Here is a 23,465-nt window from a genome sequence, read left to right as displayed (position 1 = left end):
CCAGCAAGGCTTCCTGGAGTGCTTCCCTGGTCCTTCCAGACCTGGTTCAAGGCCCTGCTATGGTCACCCCCGGCCTCGGGGCGTGCCCCGTCCCAGCACTCACCACTCCCCCTTACTGTCCCAGGTCCTTGTCTGTCCTTTCCACCTGCTCACTCCCCAGCTCAAACAGTAGGTGCTCAGCACATGCTTGTTGACTCAGTGAAGGAGAGAACTCGTGAGTGAGGCTCTTGGCCTCTGCAGAGACCCAACCAAGCTACTCCATGTCCGGGGGCTACGGAGGGCGAGGACCTGTTACCTTCAGTTTTCTCCTGGCATTGAACTTCTTCAGGCAGTCCACGGTCTCCTGTCTGTGCATGCAGGAGGCCACAGTGGAGCGGTGCTGGAGGAAGTAGGGAGAGGTCTGTGAGTGGGAGGCAGGCCCGCCCAAAGGCCCTTCAGCGGGGCATCTTGTGGAGATGTGGTTGGCATCTTTCGGGGAACAAAGCTTTGTTCTAGGGGACGTTGTAAATGCTGTAGGTGCTTAGCAGATATCCCATGCTAGTACTACCCCTCGTCGTGATGCCAACACAGAACACCTCCCATTTCCACTTTCCCTGGAGAACCGCTGCAGGGCAGCGTCTCTGGATGAAGCCCCCTTGATCCTATGCTGGGTCTGATGGGCCAGGGGCAGGGCCAGGACTCCATGGGGGTCTGGACCCTGAAGCCGGGAGGGCCTCCTGGAAAGGGCCCTGCGGGGGAAAGCTCACCGAAATCCAGGGGTGCTTGAGGGCCTCAGCGGCCGTGATGCGTTTGGATGGGTTGATGGTCAGCATCTTATTGATCAGATCCTTGGCTTCTGGGGTAACAGTGTCCCATTCTGGTGACGGGAACTGGAAGGGGCAGAGGGGCCAGGTTTGCCCAGCCTACCCCAGGCCACCCCTGCGATCCCCCAGCCCCTGACTGGCAGGGGAGCAGGCAGGGGTCCTACTGTCCATCCACTGGGCATCCACAACCAGGAGGAGCTGGGATCCTCAATGCAGGGACCCCTCTGGAACCAGAGGAGGGGCAGGGTCCTTGGTCCCCAGGGCAAGTGAGAGCAGGGGCCAGAGGGAAAGGAGGCCTTCCTCTGTTTTTCTGACACTGTGCCTTATCTGGGGAGCAGGAGGCCAGTGGTTAGGGCCAGACTTCAGAATCAGAAGGCTGGGTCCAAGTCCTGGCTCTGCCTCCTGGGCTGTGTGACTTTGGGCAAGACATGTGACCCTCTAGCTGCCTCTAGAGATGTTGTGAGGATTAAATATGATACAAAACACATAGCACGTGGCGTGATAGAATCGGCCTTATTGAAAAGCAGAAGAGCTTGGTCATTAGAAGCACAGACTCTAAGAGCCAAACTGCCTGGGTTCAAATCCCAGCTCTACCATTTCTTAGCTATGCGGTGAGGACAGTTATTTAACCTCTCTGTGCCTCAGCTTCCCTATCTGTAAAATGGGGATAATAATCATACCTATGTCCTAGATGGGTATGAGGATGAGCTCTAATAATATATAAAGCATTTAGAAGAGTGCTATGTTAGCTATTATTATTATTTGTGTGTGCATTATTATTTGCAAGAGAGAGAGAGAGAGAGGGTGAGAGTCTATAGCTTCTGGGGCCTACTTTCCTGACCTCCGGGGCCGCGCATGGTCAGTCCTCAAGCTCCACCCGCCCACAACTAAGGAGTGGCAGGAGGCCTAAGTGGGCTGGGAGGGCGGGAGGGCGGGAGGGAGGCACCTCAGGTCTCTGAGCTCGCTGGGTGCTGGCTTTCACTGGAAGGGACTCAGGGGATGGCAGGGAGGCTGGAGAGAGGAGGGACACTCACATCATAGGCGCCGGCTTTGATCTGTTGGTACAGGCGGTGCTGGTCCTCATCCCAGAATGGGGGATACCCAACCAGCAGGATGTAGAGGATGACCCCTGGGGAGAGGACCAGGAGAAGCCTCACCCCCCTGTGAGGAGGAGCGATGAAGAGGGGACGGATGGGAAAGGAGAGGGCACCTGAGGGGTAGGCGCCCAGGGGGATGAGAGGGCTTTGGGATGGACTCACCACAGGCCCACAGGTCCACAGGCTTCCCATACGGGTCCTTCCGCAGCACTTCCGGGGAGAGGTATCCCGGCGTCCCTGCGAACCCTGCTCCCCAGACACACAGACGGGCAGACACACACAGAGAGGTTGGCACGTAAGCAACCCAGGGCAAGGTCCTGCTGGAAGTGGGATGAGGTTTCCCTGGAGATGGGGAACACATGCCCCGCCCCCAAGAGTGGGTCGAGGGCAGCAAAGCCTCTAGATCAGGGTGGACAAGTGCACAGGGCACCTGTCACCACCCCCACTCCAGAGCCTATGGCAGAAGTCTTTGGGCAATCCCAGAGTCCCTCCCGTGGGGTCCTGCCTCAGCGTCACACACTAACAGCCCTCCTGGTGGCACTCTAGACAAAATGTCCTTGCCGTGTCAGCTGAAGGCAGAGCTGAACCCTTGCCCACTCCCCACCCTTCTGGGAGCTGGTCCTGGGCTAGTAGGAGGCCTGTCCCCAACTCTGGTTTTGCCCTAAGTCCCCTGGTGGGTCTCTCTTCCTTCGAGGCCTCAGTTCCCTCATCCATCAAATGAGAGATTAGGGATTCCTCCCTTTACCACCTCCCAGCAGTGTGGGGAGAATCGCTTGAAATAAACAGGCACCCCAAGTACTTGAACAAGGAATCATAAGAACAGTTACTATTTATTGAGCGTGTGTGCTCAGCCCTGGGCCGAGCACTTCCACGCCTGGTCTCACTGACTCCTCAGACAGCGCTGAGCACCATGCTCTCATCACCCCCTTTTTACAGATGAGGAAACGAAGGCTCAGCAAGCTGAAACATCACACACCTCCTAAGTGGCAGAGTCGGAACTTGAACTCAGAGCTCTGACTCTTAACCACTGATCAATAGTGCCCACTGAAAAGGTTCCCCAGCTAGCTGAAAGCCCTCAATTATGCCAAAACCTCTGAGCACGCTCGATCATTTGAGCTTAATTCCAGACTCTGCCCCTTTTACCTCCCCATGAACTCTTCCAAGTTTCTCAGTCTCTGTTCCTTGTTCGTAAAGTCGGGATAATCAGCTCTGGAAGCCACAGAAGCCCCCAGCCAACAGTCGCAGTGTGTGTGCATGTGGAGAAGCCATGTACTGTTTTAAGGATAACCACGTCCCTGCACCTGACCTCTATGGGGACAGGATGGGCAACGCCCACTGACCAGAGGCTGTGCGGTGGGACCTCTGCTCCCGGAGCTCTGGCTGGTGCAATGGCAATCTCCCGCCTGCCCCTGCTTGGGCAGGGGGCTCCTAGAGGCCAGTGTGTCAACACAAGGCTGGCCCCCCACACCCCTGCCACCCCCTGCCCCCACTCACCGAACCATGCTTGCTGCTCCCCTTCCACCTCTATGGCCAGACCAAAGTCCGCCAGCTTCACCGCAGCGCCCTTGAGCTTGGAGGCCAACAACAGATTCTCCGGCTTCCCAGGACCAGAGAGAAGAGTGAAATGGGGGAAGAAAGAGCCAGAGGACAGTGAGCAGATTCAGAGCCTCACCTCCGGGGAGCCTGAGCCTACACGAGGAGCAGCTGGGCAATCCAGAGTGCCCTGTCCCCACCTCCAGTCCCAACCACAGGACCCTGCGCTCCAGCCCCCAGAGAGGGGACTACCCTAGGGCAAGACCTCTGTCTTCGGCAACAAGAAGATCCTTTCTCCACCACCCGTCCCCTCCTTCGCTTCTCCTCAGGGTTTGGGGCTGAGGCTGACGCAAGCGCAGGGAGTTGGGGAGACCTCCACATAAGGAAAAAGGAGAGATATTCATTGTGCCCCTACTATGTGCCAGCCATCGGGCTAAGTGTTGCGCATATATCATCTCGCTTATCACCTCAACAACCTTTGGGGCAGGCATTATTATTCCCTTTCTCCACAGCAGCCTTCCTACGTGCCCTGAAACAGTCACGCTTGTTCGCACCTCAGGGCCTTTGCACTCCCTGTTCCCCTCGTCTGATTTGCTCCTTCTCCAAGCTTCACAGAGCTGGCCTCTTCTCTTCATCCGCTCTCACCTTTGTGTCGCCCCCTCAAAGAATCCCTCCATGACTATCTAAAGGAGGAGCCCCCAGGTATCCTCTGTCTTAGCAACTTCTTGCTACCTTCATAGATATCACCACAATTTGTCATTTTTCCCCCATCTGTCTATGTGCTTGTTCATTATCTGTCCCCTCTATAGACAGTGAGCTCCTTAGCTGTCAGTCCACCACTATATCACCAGCACCTAAGGCAGGGGGCAGCACATAGCACACTTCATAAGTATTTGTCATACAGATAAAGATGAGGAAACCAAGGCTCAGAGAAGTTAAGTGACTTGACCAAGGTCACGCAGCTGATAAGACACAGAACCAGAATCTCTGTCTGCTGTCTTCTGCTGGGTGTGGAGAACAGGAAATCCCCCCACACAGACCAGAGGGGGGTTGAAATGAATTCTGCAGTTGGATAGCCCTCGCCTCTGACCCAGCTCCGCCACTTCTATGCTATGGAACTTGGGCAAGCCATTTTACTTCTTTTTTTTTTTTTTTTAAGATTTTATTTATTTATTTATTTGACGGAGAGAGACAGTGAGAGGGAACACAAGCAGGGGGAGTGGGAGAGGGAGAAGCAGGCTTCCTACTGAGCAGGGAGCCTGATGTGGGGCTCGATCCCAGGACCCTGGGATCATGACCCTGGCCAAAGGCAGACGCTTAACGACTGAGCCCCCCAGGCGCCCCCAGCCATTTCACTTCTCCGAGCTTTAGTCTCCTCTCAGAAAAATGGATACAGCCCACCTCATGGGGTGGCGTACGGATCAGTCATGATAATCCACGTAGAGCACTTGGCAGTGGCCCACGACACATGCGTGATGAGCATTAGCACTCACATTCTCTGCTTGGGGTGGGGTGGGGGCACGGGCTCCGTGTCCCTGGAGACGGCTGGTTTCCTCTGACCCCCTTCCCCACCAGGACTTCCGAGAGGGTCCCATCTCTGACCTTTCACTGCCCAAAGCTAGGCGGGACCCAAACAAATATAGCGCCTTCTGCCCCTCTTGAAGGCCTCTTTTATCCTCTGGGGACTGCGTTCCCAACGTGTCCTGGGTCTTGGTAGCCGTCCTGCCCTGATTTGATGAATATGCCGCTAATTAATCTATCCAGAGTGGCCTAAATTTGTGCTGCCTGTCCTCCTGTCTCCTCACATGCAGGGGCTGTAGCTATAATGGGAACAGGCCCTCTGGGAGAACTGCCCCGCCGTCTGGCCAGGACCCTCCTGGAGTGCACGCTTGCTTGTGGGTCTAGACTGAGCCATAGGGAGCTCCCCTGTGAGAGTCGGAGGCAGACAGGGCTTCTGGGCAGAGCACTGCATCCCAGAGAGGGACCTGGACCTCCTGGACGACGCCCAGGGAGCATGCCCAGAGAGGCTGTCCAGGCTGAGGAGGGCCTGGAGGGCCCGTCCGGTGGGGATGGAGGAGAACGGCCTGCAGAAGACTGGGGAGGTACCACGAGTGCCTCTGGGGCCTGGGCTGGAGGCTTGATCTGTGTGGCCCCAAAGGGCAGAACTGGGGCTCACAGGCCACAGCAGGAAAGACGGAAGGAGATATTCCCAGTGGCTCAAGGGGCTTCCCCGTGAGAAGTGAGTTCAGAGTCACTGAAGGCCAAAAAGCAGAGGTTCAAAGGCACCTAGAAGGGGCTCCTACAAGAGCAGGAACTGCACTGAGTGGCTTTTTGGCCCAGACCGCCGCAGGCCCAGGGGCTGGGGTCAGAAGGCCAGGGCTCCATCCTAGCTCGGGTACATCTGAACAGCACAGTCTTGGGCGAGTCCCTTAGAGTCTGTAGGCCTCTGTTCGCTGCTCTGAAAATCAGGGGGCAGTGTTTTTAGCTACCGGCCTCGATGCCTTGAGGCTCGGCAGAGGGGAGCTAGGAGTCTGTGCTGATCAGGCTACGTGGCTGGCACCAACCCTAGATCACACATCTGCCTAGGCCTGTTCTTCTCCTTCAGGCGGGAAGAGGAGGGACTCCAGGAGCCCCAAGGCCTGTGTTTCTTCTCCCCGCATCTGCCAGTGACCCAGAAACAAGAAACGCAATGTTTCTGTGCACCAGGCGCTGTGCTGTCGCCTTTGACAGAATCAGCAACCCCGAGCAGAGGTTGCCATGGCAACCCACCGTGAGGAAGCTGAGGCCCTGCAGCTAGAGAGTGGCCTGGCCGGGACCTGGACCCCGCCAGGGCCAGCCTGGGTGGCCTAACGACAGCTTACCTGGTCTGGCCCAAAGCACGTGGGCCGGGGTATCAGGAGACTGGATCCCAAGCCTAGATACTTCTCCATGCGCCCAGTTTCCTCATCTGAACAGTGGGGTGATTATTCCCCACAGAGCCCAACTCAGGGGACTTAAAGGGATTCTGAAAGTCCCCCGGGCTCCCGGGGGCGCCGCACCCTCGGATGAGTCACTCACCTTCAGGTCCCGGTGCACCACACCCATCTGATGGCAGTGCAACACGGCCTCCAGGATCTGCTGGATGCAGTGACTGGGGAGAGAGAGGGGAGGGAGCTGGGAAGCCAGTGGGGGAGACGCCCTGCCCCCCCCCCCCCATCGCCAGGCTGCACCCGGCACTCACCTGGCATCAGCCTCACTGTAATACTCCCGGGCCACAATGTCCTCAAACAGCTCCCCACCGGTAACCCTGGGGAGACAGGCACAGAGTCACCCTCCCACAGAGTTCCCCGGTGCTGCCTCTTCTGGAAGAGTCTCCAGGAAGCTAAGGGCGGGACCCAGGGACCTCAGAATCTCAGCCCAAACGGAGGAACACCAGGGGCCCCGAGGGTGCCTCCTGTCGCAGCCCTCTTCCTGGCTCCCAGCCCGCCCTTCCCCTGACTTCCCTCCCTCCCTCCATGACTTGCCCTTCTCTCCCACTGGGTCCAGGCTGGAGTTAGGACAGGGGGTGGGACACTCAGAGCATATCACCGAGGTTCATTAGGAAGCCCAAGGGCGGGGTTTTTGTTGTTGTTGTTGTTTGCTTGTTTCATAGACTTTATATTTTAGAGTAACTTGAAGCACACAACAAAATTGAGCAGAAGGCACAGAGATTTCCCATGTACCCACACAGGCAGAGTCCTCCCCATGATTAACTGTTTTTTGCAGATGGGACCAGCGTCTTCTATCTTCTACCTATCCTTTCGTTATTGTTTTTCATTCAACTGACTGGCTTTCAAAACTTTAAAATTACTCCAAAGGAAACTTTATATTGCCACTAGACGTGGAAAGCCAGCATCGCTGGCCACAAATAGAAACAAAACAATAAGACAACGAAAGGAACAAGTGTGTGTTGGCATTTCAGGGAGACCCATGTGCACTGTTTGGGTGGCAGGCCTACAACATTCGGGAAACTTTTATCTCGGGAGAGGGAATTCAGCCCAGCCTGGGGGCATTTGGGAATCAGCCAAGGGACCCAGCTAGGTCATCCCTGCTCAGGCTGCACCTAGAGCCCTTGTACGTCCCGGGGTGGGCCCAAACTCACAGGTCGAAGATCAGGTAATGGTGTCCCTCCTCGGAGATGCTGTCGTGGAGCCGGACTGTGGGAGGGGCCCAGGCAGCCAGTTAACCTGGAAGCACTGCTTCCCACCCCCTCCTGCCCTCTCTCCTCACCCCTCCAACGGCCAACATGCCAATTTCTCAGGCACTGAGCACAAGCCAGGTAACAGGTGCTTTGACAAATGCAAGTGAACGATGGCTCACTGACCTCGGGCATCATCAAAAGAGGCCCAGGTTTAAAGATGGAAGACCCCTCCCTGCTTTGGTCAAAGTTTGGCCTCTTCCTTTCTCCAACCCTCGGCTTCCTTGCTGGGCAGGCTGGCATCGTGGAAATAGCCTGTGGCTCCGATCTCCACCACGTGCTAGCTGTGTGGTTTCAGGCAGGTTGGGTGCTACACCTTTCTGAGCCTCTCTTTTCTGGCCTGGACAATGAGAATGAAACTCCTGCACCTGCAGGCTCGTTGTGAGAATTCCACGAGGCACACAGTCGGTGTTGCCCAGTGCCGGCCCTGGGAAAGAACCCTGCTGTGCATCCAGGTGTGGATAAGAGAGCGGGGTTGGGGGGAGGACCGCAGTCCCTGAGTTAGGCATGCTGAGAAACTGTCACCTCTTCATACCCCACTTACCAAGAACAGGGGCAAGACTCCCAGGAGCCCAGAGCTCCCAAAATTACCCCCCTGAGATTCTGGAAGGAAGGGCCCAAGGCCCAGGGCTGCCTCTGGGGGCTGCACCCTGCCAACCAACCGCATTTTCTCCCAGGACAGCTTCACATCCTTCCCTGAGCCGCAGCCTAAAAACGGCTACAGAGTGGGGTACGTGCTCAGAGAATCAGGATACGTCATACAACGGAAGATTACACAGCTGTTAAAATAATACGGCAGTTACGTATCCCCTGGTTCAGAATCTTCTCTGAATTATGTTGTTTGGCAAAAAAGCAAAGTGCAAAACCGTGTGCACGGTACTTCTTAAAAAAGATGTAGTTAAGCCTGTTTACGGCATAAGCCTCTCTGGAAGGATACAAAAAGTGGGCACTGGGGGACCTTGGGGAGGGGAATCGAGAGAGTAGGAGTGGTGGGTGAGTGAGACTATGTTTTCACTGTGAGCCCTAGTGCCATTTGAATTCTGGCCATGTGCATATATTTCTGACTCAGTATTGAGTCCCTTCAATGGCTTATGGTTCTCCTATCTGCACATAAAGTTTGAAGAGGCAGGCGTCAAATATACCAGAGTATATCTACTACTGGACAGGGGAGAGATAACCAGAGATGGAGGAGGATAGGAACATAAATTTTTAAAAAAGATTTATTTATTTAAGTGATCTCTACACTGAACACAGGCCTAGAACTCACAACCCTGAGATCAAGAGTCACACACTCCACCGACTGGACCAACCAGGCACCTCGGGAACACAAATTTAAATTAAAAATTTTTTAATTCTTAAATGATGATATGTATTTCTAAATGACTGGTATTTTAAATATATTTTATTTTATTCTTAAGTAAGCTTGACACTCAATGTGGGGCTGGAACTTTTGACCCTGAGACCAAGAGTCACATGCTCTACCCACTGAGCCAGCCAGGCGCCCCTGTTTTAAATATATTGCAAAGCAAAACTAAAAATCAGAGTGCATATTATATAATCCTGCTTTAATTTTTTAAATAACATTTCATTATAAAAAAATTCACACATACACTCAAGTGAACACCCATCTACCTACCACTTAGGTTCTATCATCAATCCTTTCTTATACTTGTTTTACTACATTTCTAACCATTCCTCTATCTATTCATCTATTTCAATTTTTTAATGCATTTCAAAGCAAAGGTATGCTTGGTTTTTGACATGTATATGTGTATTGAAATGAGCATCCTGTATATTCCGTACGCCGAATCTGACAACCCTAGATTGGTGCCCTGGCCGGCTCTCCTTCTGTAAGCCGGGCCAGCCATCCTGCAGCCTCTGCGAAAGGCGGCTGCTGACAGCTCACGTTTACTCCCCTTCGCTGGAGAATTACCCTCTACTGCTGGAGCTGCCTTGTGTACGAGGTTACCTGCAGCCTGCAGCCAATGACGGACTAACTCGGGAAGTCAGCGTCCATGCAAAGGGCCAGTCTCCTTGTCTTAGGGAGGGACACCCCCAAAACAGGATTTATGTTCCAGAGGCCTCCCCACGGCATCCTGTAGACACACCTGGAATCGGGTCAAACTTAGACTTGACCTGAGGCCACATCCTTGGTCAATTCCTTCCCGTTCTCCATCCTGCTTCACCCCGTCTCTTGCAGGTCTCCCCTGGGAGCACACGCTCAATAGATCACAAACATCTGAATCCCTGCCTTAGGCTCTGCTTCTAAGAAACCTGACCTGAGACAACATGTAGAGAAACACTTGAGAAGGTACAGACACATCATGTGTCATACGGAAACATGTATCATACAGTATTAGCGCTAAGTACCAAGGTTATAGAAGATGCTTCAAAAATTGTCTTCTCATTGATCTACAATAAACTTGCATTCTTAGTGTATCAAGATAAAGTTTTAAAAAAAAACCCTTTCCGGGAGCCTGGGTGGCTCAGTCGGGTAAGCCTCTGCCTTTCACTCAGGTCATGATCCCAGTGTCCTTGGACCAAGTCCCACATCCGGCTCCCTACTGAGCAGGGAGCCCGTTTCTCCCTCTCCCTCTACCCCTCCCCCCTGCTCGTGATCTCGCTCTCTCTCAAATAAATAAATAAATCTTAAAAAAAAAAAAAAAAGGCTGCCCTCTAAGCAGCCAGACAAGGGGGACACAGGCTGGATTCCAGCCCCCACCTGCATAAGGGCACTGGGGTGGCCTTTAGTCCCTGAGAGGTGGCACCATCACAGCTCAGAACCCAGGAGACAGGACACATAAAACCTCTCCTCCCATCAGTGAAGGCTGCTCTGAGAAAGAACAGTCCAAAGCCGAAGAGGAAAAGAAAGATTCAAGAGCCATCACAGGGTATGAAAGAGTCTCACCACCTTGTAGAGATTGACACGTCTGTGGTCATTGAGCTAAGCTGCCAGTTTGTGACTTTTTATATTGCCAGAGATCCAACAGATCTGTAACCTAGTTTTCATTTATATAGCTGGACTCACGAATTTCTGACATTCCTTTCATATTTCCAACAGTGATTAGTTTTTTTTCTTGGAAATTGAAAGGTAGTGCTTGCTGCCCTACCCTCTGCCCCCTGACAGCACACTCCTGATGCCCCCGTGGGAAGCTCAGTGGAATGGCTGGGAAGATGGGCTCTGTAGTCAGTCTTGCTGGGCTCACCTCCCAGATCTGCCTCCTATAAGCTGTGTTAACTTTGGGCAAATTAGGTAGCCTCTCTGAGCCTCCTTTCCTACCCATAGTGGTAACCCACTGGCCTGCTGCGGGGGGTTAATCGATGATGCTTGCAAAGCCTTCAACACAGTGCCCGGCTCCGGCAAGAACTTGACAAATGTAGACACTGTCATCTTCCTCATTGACCAGCCTCACTTCTCTTGCCCACTCCAAATCCCCTGCTAAACTCTCAGGGTGTCCCCTGCTCCCTGGGGTGGCCTTCGGAGTCGGCCCCATCAGCAGGTGTGGGGCACTGTCCCTGTCCCGCGTGCACAGCATAGTTGGACCCTCCTGTGCTGAGCCAGGGCCTCCCTGACCTGGTCCCCCCGGGGCTGCACACCAACCACACATGGGGAGCAGCGAGTAAGCCTGGCTAGAGTCACCAAGCCGCATGACTAGGACTCAGTCTAGCACTTCCAGGCACAGATTCGCCTCTCAGGTTCTGCATCCACAGCTGCACCTCTCTGCACTTCTTCGGGCAGATTATCATCGACTTAGAAGTGAGATGCTTAGAGGCTCAGGAAGCAGCACCCTCCAGGGCCCTTCCAGCCCTGAGATAGCTTCGGGGTTCTTCCCCAAATCCTCCTGGTCTGGGGCTCAGGTCTGCTCTCCACGTCCCTGTGCATCAGCCACTCCAACCCCAACCCCATCCCCACTCCTTCTGCCCGTCCTCAGCCCCCAGCAGAGGCCTTGGCATGTGGTGGGGCCCCAGATACCCTTGCCGTCAGGTGCAGGAAGGAAGGAAGGAAGGAAGGAGTAAAGGCCTCAATGATGATGACGATGAAGTGCCATTTCTGAGACTTTACCACGGGCCAGGCTTGTGCTAAGTGCTTCCCTTGCAATTTCTCATTTAGCTCACCCAACAGTTGTAAAGGGTGGCTACCACGATTACCCTCATAGCCCGCGCCCGCTCCAACACCTGTGAATGCCGAGCTGGGATTGGACCCCAGGTGCAAACCCCATTCTCTTAACCACCACGTTAAATACAGCGCCCCAAACTGGTGACCGAACATCGTGATGGCTCAGGGGAATGAGAAGCATATGGAGGTTACGTTTTCGGGTAAGGTCGTTTGGTGGGAAGGGGTGGACTGGGGAAAAAGGGGAAGGCACTTACCTCGGGACCGTCATGGTGCTATGCTTTAATTAATCATCACAACCCTATGAGGAGGGTATCATTGCCATTTTCCAGATGAGGAAACTGAGCTTCAGAGTGGTTCAGCAACATGTCCAGGGTCACACAGCAATCAAGCAGCAAACCCAGGATTTGAGCTGCAGTCTGTCAGCCCCAGAGCTCATAAGGTACTGCTCCCCATGTATGGGGGGCAGGGGAGGGTGGAGGACGCAGTGTCGAACTGAAACCACCGCAGCAACGCACGCACTGACACACACACTCCCCGCCTCCTTCCTCTGGGGCCGCCAGCCTTTCTAAGAACCATGGGACTTTGTGGTTGGAGCTCCCTCCCCACCCCTCCAACACAGTCCTGGGCAATTGGAGGCCCCGAGAGGGCAGGAGCCGCCCAAGGCCACACAGTGAGTCCGCCAGCAGGCCAGGGATCGGGGTACAAGCAGGGCTGCTGCCCCCCCTGGCCGCCTTGCTGCCCCTCCTCTGATTCTGGTCCTGGAGCTTCTGGCTGCTGTCTGTGCAGTTCTGCTCCCCTTCACAGGGCCCAGGGAAGGGGAGGTGCCTTTCGGGTATAAATAGCAGGCGGAGATGCTTCTCTCCAGCAGGAGAGTTAACCCTTGGGGCTCTGGGCACAGAGAGATGCTTCCTTCCCAAGGGCAAAGGCTTGGTGGCTGTCAGAGTTGGAATATTCCTTAGAAGAGCATCTAGGCCTTGTTCCTCAAAGTGGGATCCGAAACTGCAGCCTTGGCATCGCCTTGGAGCGTGTCAGAAATGCAAAATCTTGGAACCCACCCAAACCCGCTGAACCAGAATCTACCTTTTAACAGGATGCCCAGATGATGCAGAGGGTGTCTCCTTGTGCAGATGGGGGAAAGTGGCTCAGAGAGGGCAGGGATCCCACCCAAGGTCACACAGCCATTCCCTGACAGAACTATATCTAGAATCTGCTCTTCCGCCCCTCCCCCCACCCGCCCCTGGCCACACCACCCCAACTCAGAACCCTGATGGGCAGGGCTGCAGACCCCCAGTCATGCATGGGGGAAGAGGGGAGGTCAGGCAGTGATGCGTGGTCTAGGCCCAGCCTCTCCCCGGCAGCAGGTTCTCAGTCTACCCTGGGGCAGTGGCCACCTCGGAGCCTGCCTCTGAGGGACAGGCAGGCTGCTGGTCTAGGTAGGTGGGCAGGTCATAGTGCCAGGCTGACTCAGCTTGGGGTAGGTTTGGGGAGTGGGCCGTTATGGTCAAGGCCACGCCTGGCCTATTTTTGCCTCTCTCGGAGCCTCGGGAGTTTTCCTGAAACAGCTTTTCTGAAGGAGGCTGCCGGCAGCATGGGCTACAGGAGGAAGGGCCCCTTCTTCACCTTCTCCCCAACCAAGCTGGTCTCTGAGAAATGTGGAGACCATTAAAGTCACCCCCTTTCCCATCACTACTGCTGCCATCCCCAGAGAAGAGAGCAGCTACCCCCCACCTGCCCAGAAGGCCCACCAGCTCAGGCAGGGGCGCAGGACCAGGCTCCACCCATGCCCCTCATGCACCCCCCACAGCTCACCGATGTTGGGGTGCTTCAGCAGGCGGCAGATGCGGGCTTCGCGCTCCAGCTTCTGATGGTCTGAAACCCAGATGCCCAGGTGAGTCCCAGATGAGGGAGGGAACTTCACCCACTCCGTCTCTGCCTCTTCATGGCCTCTTATGCTCTGCACCTCCCAGGGCAGCCCCTGGGCCCCCATCCCCCCACATAAGCTGGCCTTTCTGGCAGGGCCCCTGGGTTCTCCAGGAAGGCGGTGGGATGCAGCAGAGGCGGGGTGGTGGGGGGCAGGGTTGCAGGGCCTCAGAAGTCCCTTCCTCTCTCTGGGCCTTGGTTTCTGGCGCTCTCAAATGAGGTGCATCCCTGAGCCCCATCTGCAGAGCCTGCAACGCCCCCCCCCCCCAGGGCAGGCTTCTGCTGCCCTGCCTCCAGCCTTGCCCCTTGCACGCATGGCGCTCTGGCCAGACTGAACTGCTAAATGGCACTTCTCCAGACCCACCCCACTCAGTCCTCTCAGAACCACCCATGTGGTTTTCTCAGCTTGGAACTTTCCCTCTCAACCTCCCACCTGTCCTTCACTGGCCATCACCCCGTCACTCCCACCTATCCTTAGATATACCCTCTCCTGGCAGCCTGGTAGGGGCCCCTCCTCTGTGTGGCCAGGGTCCCGGGACAACACATCTCACTTTGGCTCATGGATACCTTTACCCTTAAGGGCAAGAGCTTGGTCTCTGTTGTACCCCTGGCATCTACTCAAATGCCTGGCACATAGTAGGTGCTCAAGAAATAATTGAATTAAAGAATAAACCATTGAATGATGAACCTTTCTAAGGGAGTGTATATTTCTCTGCAGGAGAAGAGCTGTATTCATTCACAGAGGCCGCCTCCCTTACGGGGGACACAGAGAGCCCCAAATAATCTGCAGGGGCTTTACCCGGAGCTCTCGCACCTGCTTTCCAGGACTTTTGTCCAGACCCCCAGGGAGAGAGGCTTTGTTCAGGACCTGCCCCCGTGGTCTCCCGCTCTGAGGCTGCTGGGAACAATCCTTCCCGTGACTCTCTTCAGTCCTCCCAACCACCGTGCGCTGTGGGCATCACTGTCCCCATTTTATGCACTTCTCAATTTCCTTTCTGGTGCTTTTCTCACAATTCCATAGTTAATGCCTTAATTTTAAAAACCAGAACAATACGAAGGGAGCCAGTAGAATATTTACTATGTGCCAGGCACTGTGCAGAGCACCTTTATATCCATCTCAAGTTCTCACAACAACCCCTTGAGGGAGGTGCTATCATGTCTGACCTTACAGAGGTGCGTAGAAGCCAAGTACCCGGCTCAGAGTCGCACCCCCGGTGATGAGTGGCGCCGCACTTTGCACCAGGCAGTCAGGACCCAGGGCTGAGCTTTACCGTGCTATACTGCTCTCCACGACCTGACTCAGCGCCGCCGCCTCCATCTGCCCCCAATTTCTGAATGGGAAAATCGGGGCGCACAGGAGGGACCTCACGCAGACTCTCAGCAGCAGAAAACCCGGATTAGAACTCCAGTCTCTGACTAGCCCCTTCAGAGCAGGCAGCCACCAAGCAGGGCAATAAGGAGGGAGAAAGTCCCAGCCCTTGTCCCCAGGCAGCCAGCTCCCCTTTCCCCTGCCCCTTTAGTAGAGCAATCACTGGCCTTCCTCCAGGGGCTGCAGAAGCCAAGAGCAACACTGAAATGGGGCTTTTTCGTCAGCAAAGCAATTAAGTCCACTCCTGTCTCCACAGAGGGTAAGCACATCTCCCCAGCAGCAGGTGGACTAGGGGCTAGGGGAGGGGAGGTTGTCTACACTGGGGGACATCCCCCCTGGTCCCCCCTCCCTCCCAGCCTCCTTCCACATCCTCCAGGATGGCAGGAGGCCAATTCCCACACAAAGGAGGGGCATCTCCATCCAGAGCTGCTGAGGGCCCTCAGTGGACTGAGGACAGCTGGACATTCCCCTAGCCCTACAACCCTGTCCCCCACCCCACCCATCCCCAGCAGAAGAACCAGAGATCAGGCTGGTCAAGTGGAGCCTATCAGAGGGGGCTGGAGGCTATACATTCAGGGTACAAGGCTGGTCCAGACTATACATTCAGGGGACGAGGGACCCAAATGCAGAATTCTGATGTTTCCCCACCACGTGAGCAGCACTGAAAGGTCACGCAGGTCACACAGCCTCAGACTTGGGTCTGATGGCCAGCCCTCACTGCCAGAAATGCCAGGAGCTGACTGTTTTTATAAATCTGGCTATCATCTTGTGGATAGTCTAATCACACCACATTGCAAATTTCTGGGCTAAAAGCATTAATTTGTTGAATTTATGTAAACATATATGTTATTCAATAGTTTTTGTAACTCTGACATGTTTGTATTTTCTAACATTCCTCAAAGAAAGTAGGGATTGTGTTTCTCTTGACCTCTGAGGCCTTGCTCTGTTCTGTAGGTAAGGAAACTGAGGCCCAGTGATAAGGAGCAGTCCCGTTATCAAAGTCACTTAATAAGGTGGTCAAGCCTCCTTAGAACCCACAGCTCTGAGGAACCACTCCTGGATGTTCTCCCCCCTCCAGCCAATCATCTTTGGCAGCAAAGGACCTCTTATTAAAACATGAATTAGATGCTGTCTCTCCCTGGCTTCAAACTCTCCAACAACTCTTCAAACTCCGCATTGTACTTGCAATCCAAACTCCTCACCACGGCCAGCCAGACCCCGCTGGTCCTGCCTCATCTTGGCCTTGGAGCTTCAGCCACAGTGGCCACCTTTCTGGCCTCACGCACACCATGCCCCTTCCCACCTCAGGGCCTTTGCACTTGCTGGGCCTTTTGCCTAGAATGCTCTTGCCCTGGGTCTTCTCATGGCTGCCTCCTTCTCCTCAGGCAGGTCCAACACAGTATCACCTCCTCAGAGAGCTTCCCTGGCTGCCTTTTCTGAGGGTCCCTCCTGCCCCCCATCACTTCCCCACTCTCCTGTCTCATTTTCTTTATAACTCGTTGCTACCTAAAGTTTACCTCGCTTATTTATATGTTTAATGTTCTTTCCAGTCTTTCTCCCTAGAGAACAGGTGCAATGAGAGCAAGACCTTGTCTGTCAGTCACGGCCATGCCCCAGGGCCCAGAGTCACTAAGCAGCTTGTCCAAGGTCCCATAGCTAAGAAATGGCAGAGCTGGGATTTCAACCCATGTTCAAAATTACTATACTACATTGCCTCCCATTCTCATAAATAATTAATTGATAAATCAGTCCTTTCAGCTTGATACAGTCCCACATGGTGAAAGGCCTGAGGGAAACCTTCTGTCCAGGTACCTGGAAGGATTGCCCCCTAATGCTCACTATGATACCTTGTGAACCTTCTCCCTCCCTCCCTAGGGGCAGGCCTCCAGGGTGTTGGGGTTAAGGGGCCCTGCCCTGCCCAAGAGCTTGGCAGGCAGGGGCGAGTGAAAGTAAAGTTCAGGGTGAAGTTCCTGGGGCCAGATAGTGCTAGCAGGGCAGGGCAAGACAGAGCAGAGCATGGGGGAAGTACAACCAGGCAGCCCGGAAGGCTCTGCCTGCAAAGTGGGGCGGGGGCTGGGGGGGAGGGGTGGGACTCCTGCCAGAGGCACAGGAACCAGGGAAGAAAATAGGCTTCCAAGTCTTGGAAGAGGAAATGGCCCCACCCTCTAGAGGGCCTCAACAGGGCTCCTGATCCTGGGAGGTTAGAGGAATAATTCCAAGGGCCAAGAGTGCCAGGCAGGAGTGGGGAGTAAGACGAGGAAAATGGGAAGCATCTGTCTCACTGCCTCCTTCACAGCATGGGCCTGAGGCTCAGGGGCAGCCTGAATGAGCTCACGCCATGCTTCTCACCCCACGTCCCGGGACTGGTTGTCAGGGAGCCGAGGAAGTGAGCCCTCAGCGCTCGGGTGGACAGTGGTTACTGTGGAGGTCTCTGTACCCCCGTCAGTCACCCCTGGCTGCACCAGCCACATCCATGTGCCCAGCGTCCCCTAAAATGCTAATGAGTATCTTCTGTGCGCTGGGTGAGGCTGGGGCTGGGAAGCCTCCGGAGGCCCTGGCAGGGAGTTCTCCCTGAGCATACTGGCTATCATCACTGCAGACGGGAGTTTTTCAGTGCAGGAGCTTGGGCCTCACCTACTGACTCCAGCCCTCCAGGGTAGAACTAAGGCAGCAGCGTTTTTTTTAAAGGCCCCCGAGGGGATCTGGCAGGGCCTGAGACAGGCAAAAATTTCACTTCCCATTCCATGTCTTTATGACTTCTTGAAATTGTTGACACTTTGAGCATTTTATCTTAGAAGAGTAGCTTTAAAATACATAGGAGAAAATATCTCCTGGGTTGGGGAGCCACTCAACAGAAGAAGAGGCAGACCCTGGTGGGGAAGGGGGAGCTGCAGCTCTGGGTGGGGGGGGAGGATGGACACCCCGGGTGGGATGTCCATCCCTGCCGGGAGCTGCCAAAGTCCCCAGGGAGTGCCAGCAGGAGCAGCTTAGAATATGTTGCCAAATAGTCAGCATCAAACTTCTCCTCTCCCCAGGCACCATGGGTGGAAAACAAAGGAACCTGCTAGAAGCAGCTCCGCTCTTTCTCTCCCGCTGGGGAGAGAAGAGTCGGCAGTTGGCAGACTTGTTTGAGAAGGCTCCCCTGAGAACCTCCACACTCCCACCCTTCACACTCACCTAGGCCCCGGGCCACCTTACTGTAAGGATGGCAAAGCCTCAACGAATTGCCAAAGACAGGGGAGACTTGCTGATTTCGTCGTGGCACGGCCCAGAGTCCACACTGCCCAAGGAATGCTTAGTCACCTTCCAGAAAAGAGGCAGTGCCCCTTCCATTGTCCCTCATACACATCTGTCTCTTCCTGTCAGAGTGTGTATGTGTGTGTGAGAGAGAGAGAGAGGGAGGGAGGGAGAGAGAGAGAGAGAGAGAGAGAGAACCAGGCGGCGGGGAGAGGTGTCGCTCTGAGTGAACTGACCCAAGCGCTCCAGCATCCAGGGAGGACCCTGACTCCTGACCCTCCCTCATTTTGAAGCAACCTCAACCTGTCACCCCCAGTCGTGGCCCTAATCTTGCCCCCAGGGATTGGGACATCTCCTTTGATCAAAGCACAGAAAGGGCGCCAGACTGCCACTCGTCCCACAGGAAGCAAGGCAGATCCCAGCCTCTGGACACCGGGCCGCCCTAGCTGCCCTGGCTCCGCGACCCCGCCCCCCGGCTCCGGCCCCAGACTTCCCACGGGTGTCATCCTTCCACACCGGCTTCCATGCTGAATGTGTGCCGTCTCGGCCCCCGGCCCTCAGAGAACCACCCTCCACATGCCCAGCCTCTTCTCCCCGCAGGACACTGGCTGCCTACGGGGGAGTTCAGTAACTAGGAGAAGGTGCTGGGCTCCCAGCAGCACTGAGCCAGAGAGATGAAAGGCAGCACCACGCGGTCCAACACGGGGCCTGCTGGGAGGCCTTCGGGGGACCATGTGAACATCCTGTACCAGCCTCCGTGAACCCCGCACCTGCTGGGCCCCGGCCCCAACACAGCTGCCGCTATGCCAGGTAAACACCTGACCACCTGACCACCCCATGACATCTCCCATGCTGCACTTGTACCCACCTCACCCGGCGGTCCCCAAGGCAGCTTAGACAGCATTCAGAGCGGGCATTGGATTTTTGAAGATAACCTTCCCCAACACATTGACCACGGTTACTACCACTACCGTTCTAACCACAGGCTAAGGGCAAGAAGCAAGGCTTCTGGGCAGGCTTTCCAAGTTCCAATACCCACACAGATCACCAGGACATCTTGGTAAAATGCAGATCCCCCCCCCTTTTTTTTTTTAAATGCAGATCCTGATTCCTTAAGTCTGGAAACAAGAATGTGCATTTCTAGCAATCTCCTGGTGATGCTGACGCTGCTGGTCTAGGACCACTTCCAAACCGGAATTACCTGGGGATTTTTTTTTCCAAACCCAGATCACACCCCCACACGGATGAAGTCACAACCTCTGGAGGCGGGGCCCAGGCATCAGGAGTTTTTGAGGCTCTGCAGGGGTTCCAGGGTGAGGACAGGGTTGGGAGCTACTGTTCTAGGGAATATTTAGGGTTGAGAGAGCAGACCGGTGTGGCTGAAGTGGAATGCACCTGGAGTTTACTGGACGCTGGTGGAGCGCTGGGACGTGCTGGGTGCTGTCCCAGGTACTGGGCATAGCAGGGAATGAAAGCCATCCCTGTCCTCTTGGAGCTTATGGTCAAGATGCATGCTTAATAAGGGACCAAGCCAGCAAATGGGATAAGTGCAGACTGGGGGACAGCCACAAAGAAGGTAAACAGTAATAACAGTTATAAAATGGGGGAGACGCCCTCAGATGTAGGGGTTGGGGAAGTCTCTCAAAGGATGTGACATTGATCTGAGGCCTGAAGGTTGAAAAAGGGCCAGCCTTGTAAGGAGCCAGGTAAGGGAATGGTGGTTGCACAGGTCTGGAGATGAGAAAGGAAGCAAGTAACAGAAGGGCAGGGAAAGGAAGTCCCACCTGGTACCTTAGCCTTCACCTGGGTGGGAGGCAGAGAGCCTGGCCTGTGTGAGGGGCTGTGGCCTCCAGTCTAGATCCCCTAAGGAAGGAAAATGGAGGGATCTGTTCTCATAATACCCACAGGAAGAAGAATCTCCCCCCTGCAGCATCACCCAGGGGCACAGACCCAGGTCCAGCTTCTAACCCAAGGCGTTGAGGGAAGAAGAGCCCCAGAGGGCTTACCCCTCTGGGGTAAGGCATGGATCTGCCACCTACCTCTGGCCGAGAGCTTCTTGGTGTTGATGATCTTCGCAGCATACTCCTGGCCAGCCAGCACCTTCACACACCTGCGCACCACTGAGAAGGCTCCCCTGGGAGGACAGAGAAGGTGAAGGAGGGAAGCAGGGGCCCAAGGTATGCATCGCTAGGACATGCCAAAGTTCATGCATCTGTACCGTGTTGGCTAGGGAGCCCTCCTGCAGGGCTGCTCAAGCTCACAGGGGCTACATGGCCTGACTCAGGGACAGGGCAGGGATGGCGACCCAGGAGAACCCCTGCCAGCAGATTATGAGGGCCTTGGCCTCGTAAGAGATGAGCCTTCCAGAGTTGTAATAAGTTGGGCTCACCAAGTTATAAAACGTTAGAATCATATAGTGTCAGAATCACAGAATCTAGGTCTCTGCAAGATTGTAGTTTTCATTCTTTGAGTAGGTAACACATCAACACGGCTCAAAGTTCAACTGATATGGAAGTGTAGATAGTAAGAAGACTCCCTCCCACCCTTGTACCCCAGTCTCCAAGGTCCTGTCCCCAGGGACAGTCAATGTTACCAAGTCCTTGAGCATCTTTTCACAAATACTCTCTGCCATACAAGGGTTTTGGACCTCGCATGCTGTTCTGCACCCTTCCTTTTTCAGTAAATATTTTGGAAATACTCCTTCCATATCATAACATAAAGAGATCCTCATTATTTAATCATATGGCTGTCCTATAATTTACCTAACCAGTCCCCTATCAATAGGCAATTAGGTTAGTTCAATCCATAGTTCCATGCATTTTACAAACAGCACTGCAATGACTAATCTTCTATGTGTGCATTAGAATTAATGTTTCCCATGTGTGCAAGTGTCTCTGGATCAACTTCAAGAACTGGTATTATTTGGTCAAAGGGTAGGTGTTATTGGTAATTGTGAAGGATGATGGGAGATTATCCACCTTAGAGATCGTACCAACTTACTTTCCCTAGTATGTGAGGGGACCATTTTCCTCCACCCTTGTCCACAGTGTGTTATCAAACTTTCTTATCTTTGCTAGTGAGACAGGTGGGAAATGGCGACTCAATATAGGTTTGATTTGTAATTCTCATACTGAGTGAGGCTGAGCATCTTTTCATGTTTTATTTTATTTTTTTAAAGATTCTATTTATTTATTTGAGAGAGAGAAAGCGAGAGAGGTCACAGAGAAAGAGGGAGAAGCAGACTTGCCGCTGACTGAGCGGAGAGCCCCATGCGGGACTCGATCCCAGGACCCTGAGATCATGACCTGAGCAGAAGGCAGCTGCTTAACCGACTGAGCCACCCAGGCGCCCCACTTTTCATGTTCTAAGAGGCGCCTGGGACTTGATCCTCAAAGTATCAGTGGTTGGGAAACGTTTGGAGGGAGGGTTGTACCAGTACTTTGCATGGGGACACTGATGAGTGGCAGGTGGAATGTGGCCCGCTTCCCAAATTGTTCAGTTTTTCAATTAAAGCCTGAAGTCTGGATATTTATGTGAAGTTTCCCAATTTTTAAATACTGGCACCTTATTCTAAAAAAAAAAAAAAAAATGTAAACATAGTATCTGGCCCAACAAACCTAGTGTGAGGGCTCAATCTCGCATCTGGGAATGCTATCATACCCCCTACCACAGAAGTCATCTGGTGCAACGCCTTCATATCCCAGAGGAGGCCCCTAAGCCTCCGGACACGGGCCGGAGTCACCACCATTAGCACTCTAACCGCAGACTAATGTTAGGGGGCAGGTTTCCCCAATTCTAATGTGCATATGAGTCACCAGCGTGTCTTATTAAAATGCAGATTCTGACTCCTTACGTCAGCAGTGGAACTGAAGACTCTGAGCTCCAGTGTAGACGGTGTAGACGGCTCACGCAGTTAGCTGTAGGCAGGGCCAGGCCTAGAACTCAGATATTCGTACCCCCCCCTCCCACCACCAAGGGAGCCTGCCACACCCAGGTTCCTTGACAAGACCACACCTCATCACATCCTCCAAACTTCCATGCCCTAGCCTCAGCATAAGGGCGGGTCCAAGCCCAGGAAGCCTGCAGGCTGGGACCTCTCCGAACGCCCTCTCTGTACACACCCTGGGCATGGTGTCTCTGGTTTCTGAGCCGCATGAATGGCGCAAGTGGAAAACTGGAGAGGGATGAGGAAGAAAGAGCCAGGAGGGGGCATGAGCCGAGGAAATGTGACCTTGTAGGAAAGCACTAGAAAGCGCTAGACTATCCACTTGCACTGGAATTCCTGGGCAAGTGGATCGTCTCATGCAGCAAGAGACCTTCCCTGGGGTGTGCACCTTTGCTGTCCTTCCCCCACCCCTCCCACCCCAGGAAAGCAGCAAGACCAGAGTCTCCTTCCCAGAGAAGCCTCCTTGCTAAGGACTCCCTCCCCTGTGCTCCCAGAGTACTCCGCCCCTCCCCGTCTAGCCCAAGCTCACCGTGGCTCTTGCTCAGTTGCTCAGCCTATTTGTGCCTCCCACCTGACGGTAAGTTCCTGAGGGCCAGGACTTTAACTTTCCTTTCCACATCCCTGTGCCCCAGTATCCAATGTCTGCTACCAGTAGGGCCTCCATAAATGTTACTTGCAGAAACAAGAAGTGGATTGAATTCACAGTGAGGGAGATTGAATGAGACGGGGGAGTGGATTTTCCGTCAGGGTGTTAGGAATAGGAACAGGCATCCGAAGAAGGTAGGGCACGACTGGTCTCTCAAAGGTGCCCACCCTACCCAGACAGGGGGATGGACCCAAAGACCTTCAGGTCCCTGCCCAGCTGGAGGCCACGATTCCCAAAGGCCCCGGGGGAGAGTGTTTAAAGTGGCCCCTTCTGGGAAAGTTGGAGAGCTCCATTGAGAGCAGGGGCATGGAAGGAGAGGGGCTATAAGGTCCTGAGTGCAGGGGCTGGGTCCTGCCTCACTCACCAGCATTTAGCCTGTGTTTGGTCCAGAGCTAGAGTTCAGTTAATGTGGGATGGAGGGATGGAGGGAAGGAGGGATGGATATAATTTCTCCACTAAAGGAACAAATTCTAAGTAAAAAACTAAGTAAAAAATTCCATTCCAAGAAAGATCTTAGACCGATGGTTAGCAAACGGGCTGCTTTGGAATCCCCTGGGGATATTTTTTATTATTATTATTAT

The 23,465-nt window shown here is 54.2% G+C and overlaps 1 protein-coding gene across 1 annotated transcript in view; it reads right to left on the bottom strand.

Moving 5' to 3' along the window:
* The window catches only part of CAMK2A (calcium/calmodulin dependent protein kinase II alpha), a 59,331-nt gene that overhangs the window by 23,571 nt on the left and 12,295 nt on the right, over positions 1-23,465 (bottom strand). Inside the window, exons 2-11 of the mRNA XM_021697078.2 lie at positions 20,332-20,426; positions 13,576-13,635; positions 7,554-7,608; positions 6,654-6,719; positions 6,491-6,563; positions 3,395-3,497; positions 2,063-2,146; positions 1,838-1,932; positions 747-869; positions 296-379 (exon numbers count right to left, since the gene is read on the bottom strand). Of these exons, the coding sequence (XP_021552753.2) occupies positions 296-379; positions 747-869; positions 1,838-1,932; positions 2,063-2,146; positions 3,395-3,497; positions 6,491-6,563; positions 6,654-6,719; positions 7,554-7,608; positions 13,576-13,635; positions 20,332-20,426 (838 nt within the window). The remainder of the gene's footprint in view (positions 1-295; positions 380-746; positions 870-1,837; positions 1,933-2,062; positions 2,147-3,394; positions 3,498-6,490; positions 6,564-6,653; positions 6,720-7,553; positions 7,609-13,575; positions 13,636-20,331; positions 20,427-23,465) is intronic.

Source organism: Neomonachus schauinslandi, chromosome 7, assembly GCF_002201575.2.
Source record: "Neomonachus schauinslandi chromosome 7, ASM220157v2, whole genome shotgun sequence".
Lineage (NCBI taxonomy): Eukaryota > Metazoa > Chordata > Mammalia > Carnivora > Phocidae > Neomonachus > Neomonachus schauinslandi.
Note: the sequence above shows the minus strand (reverse complement) of the source record. Positions and strands in the feature narration are given on the sequence as shown.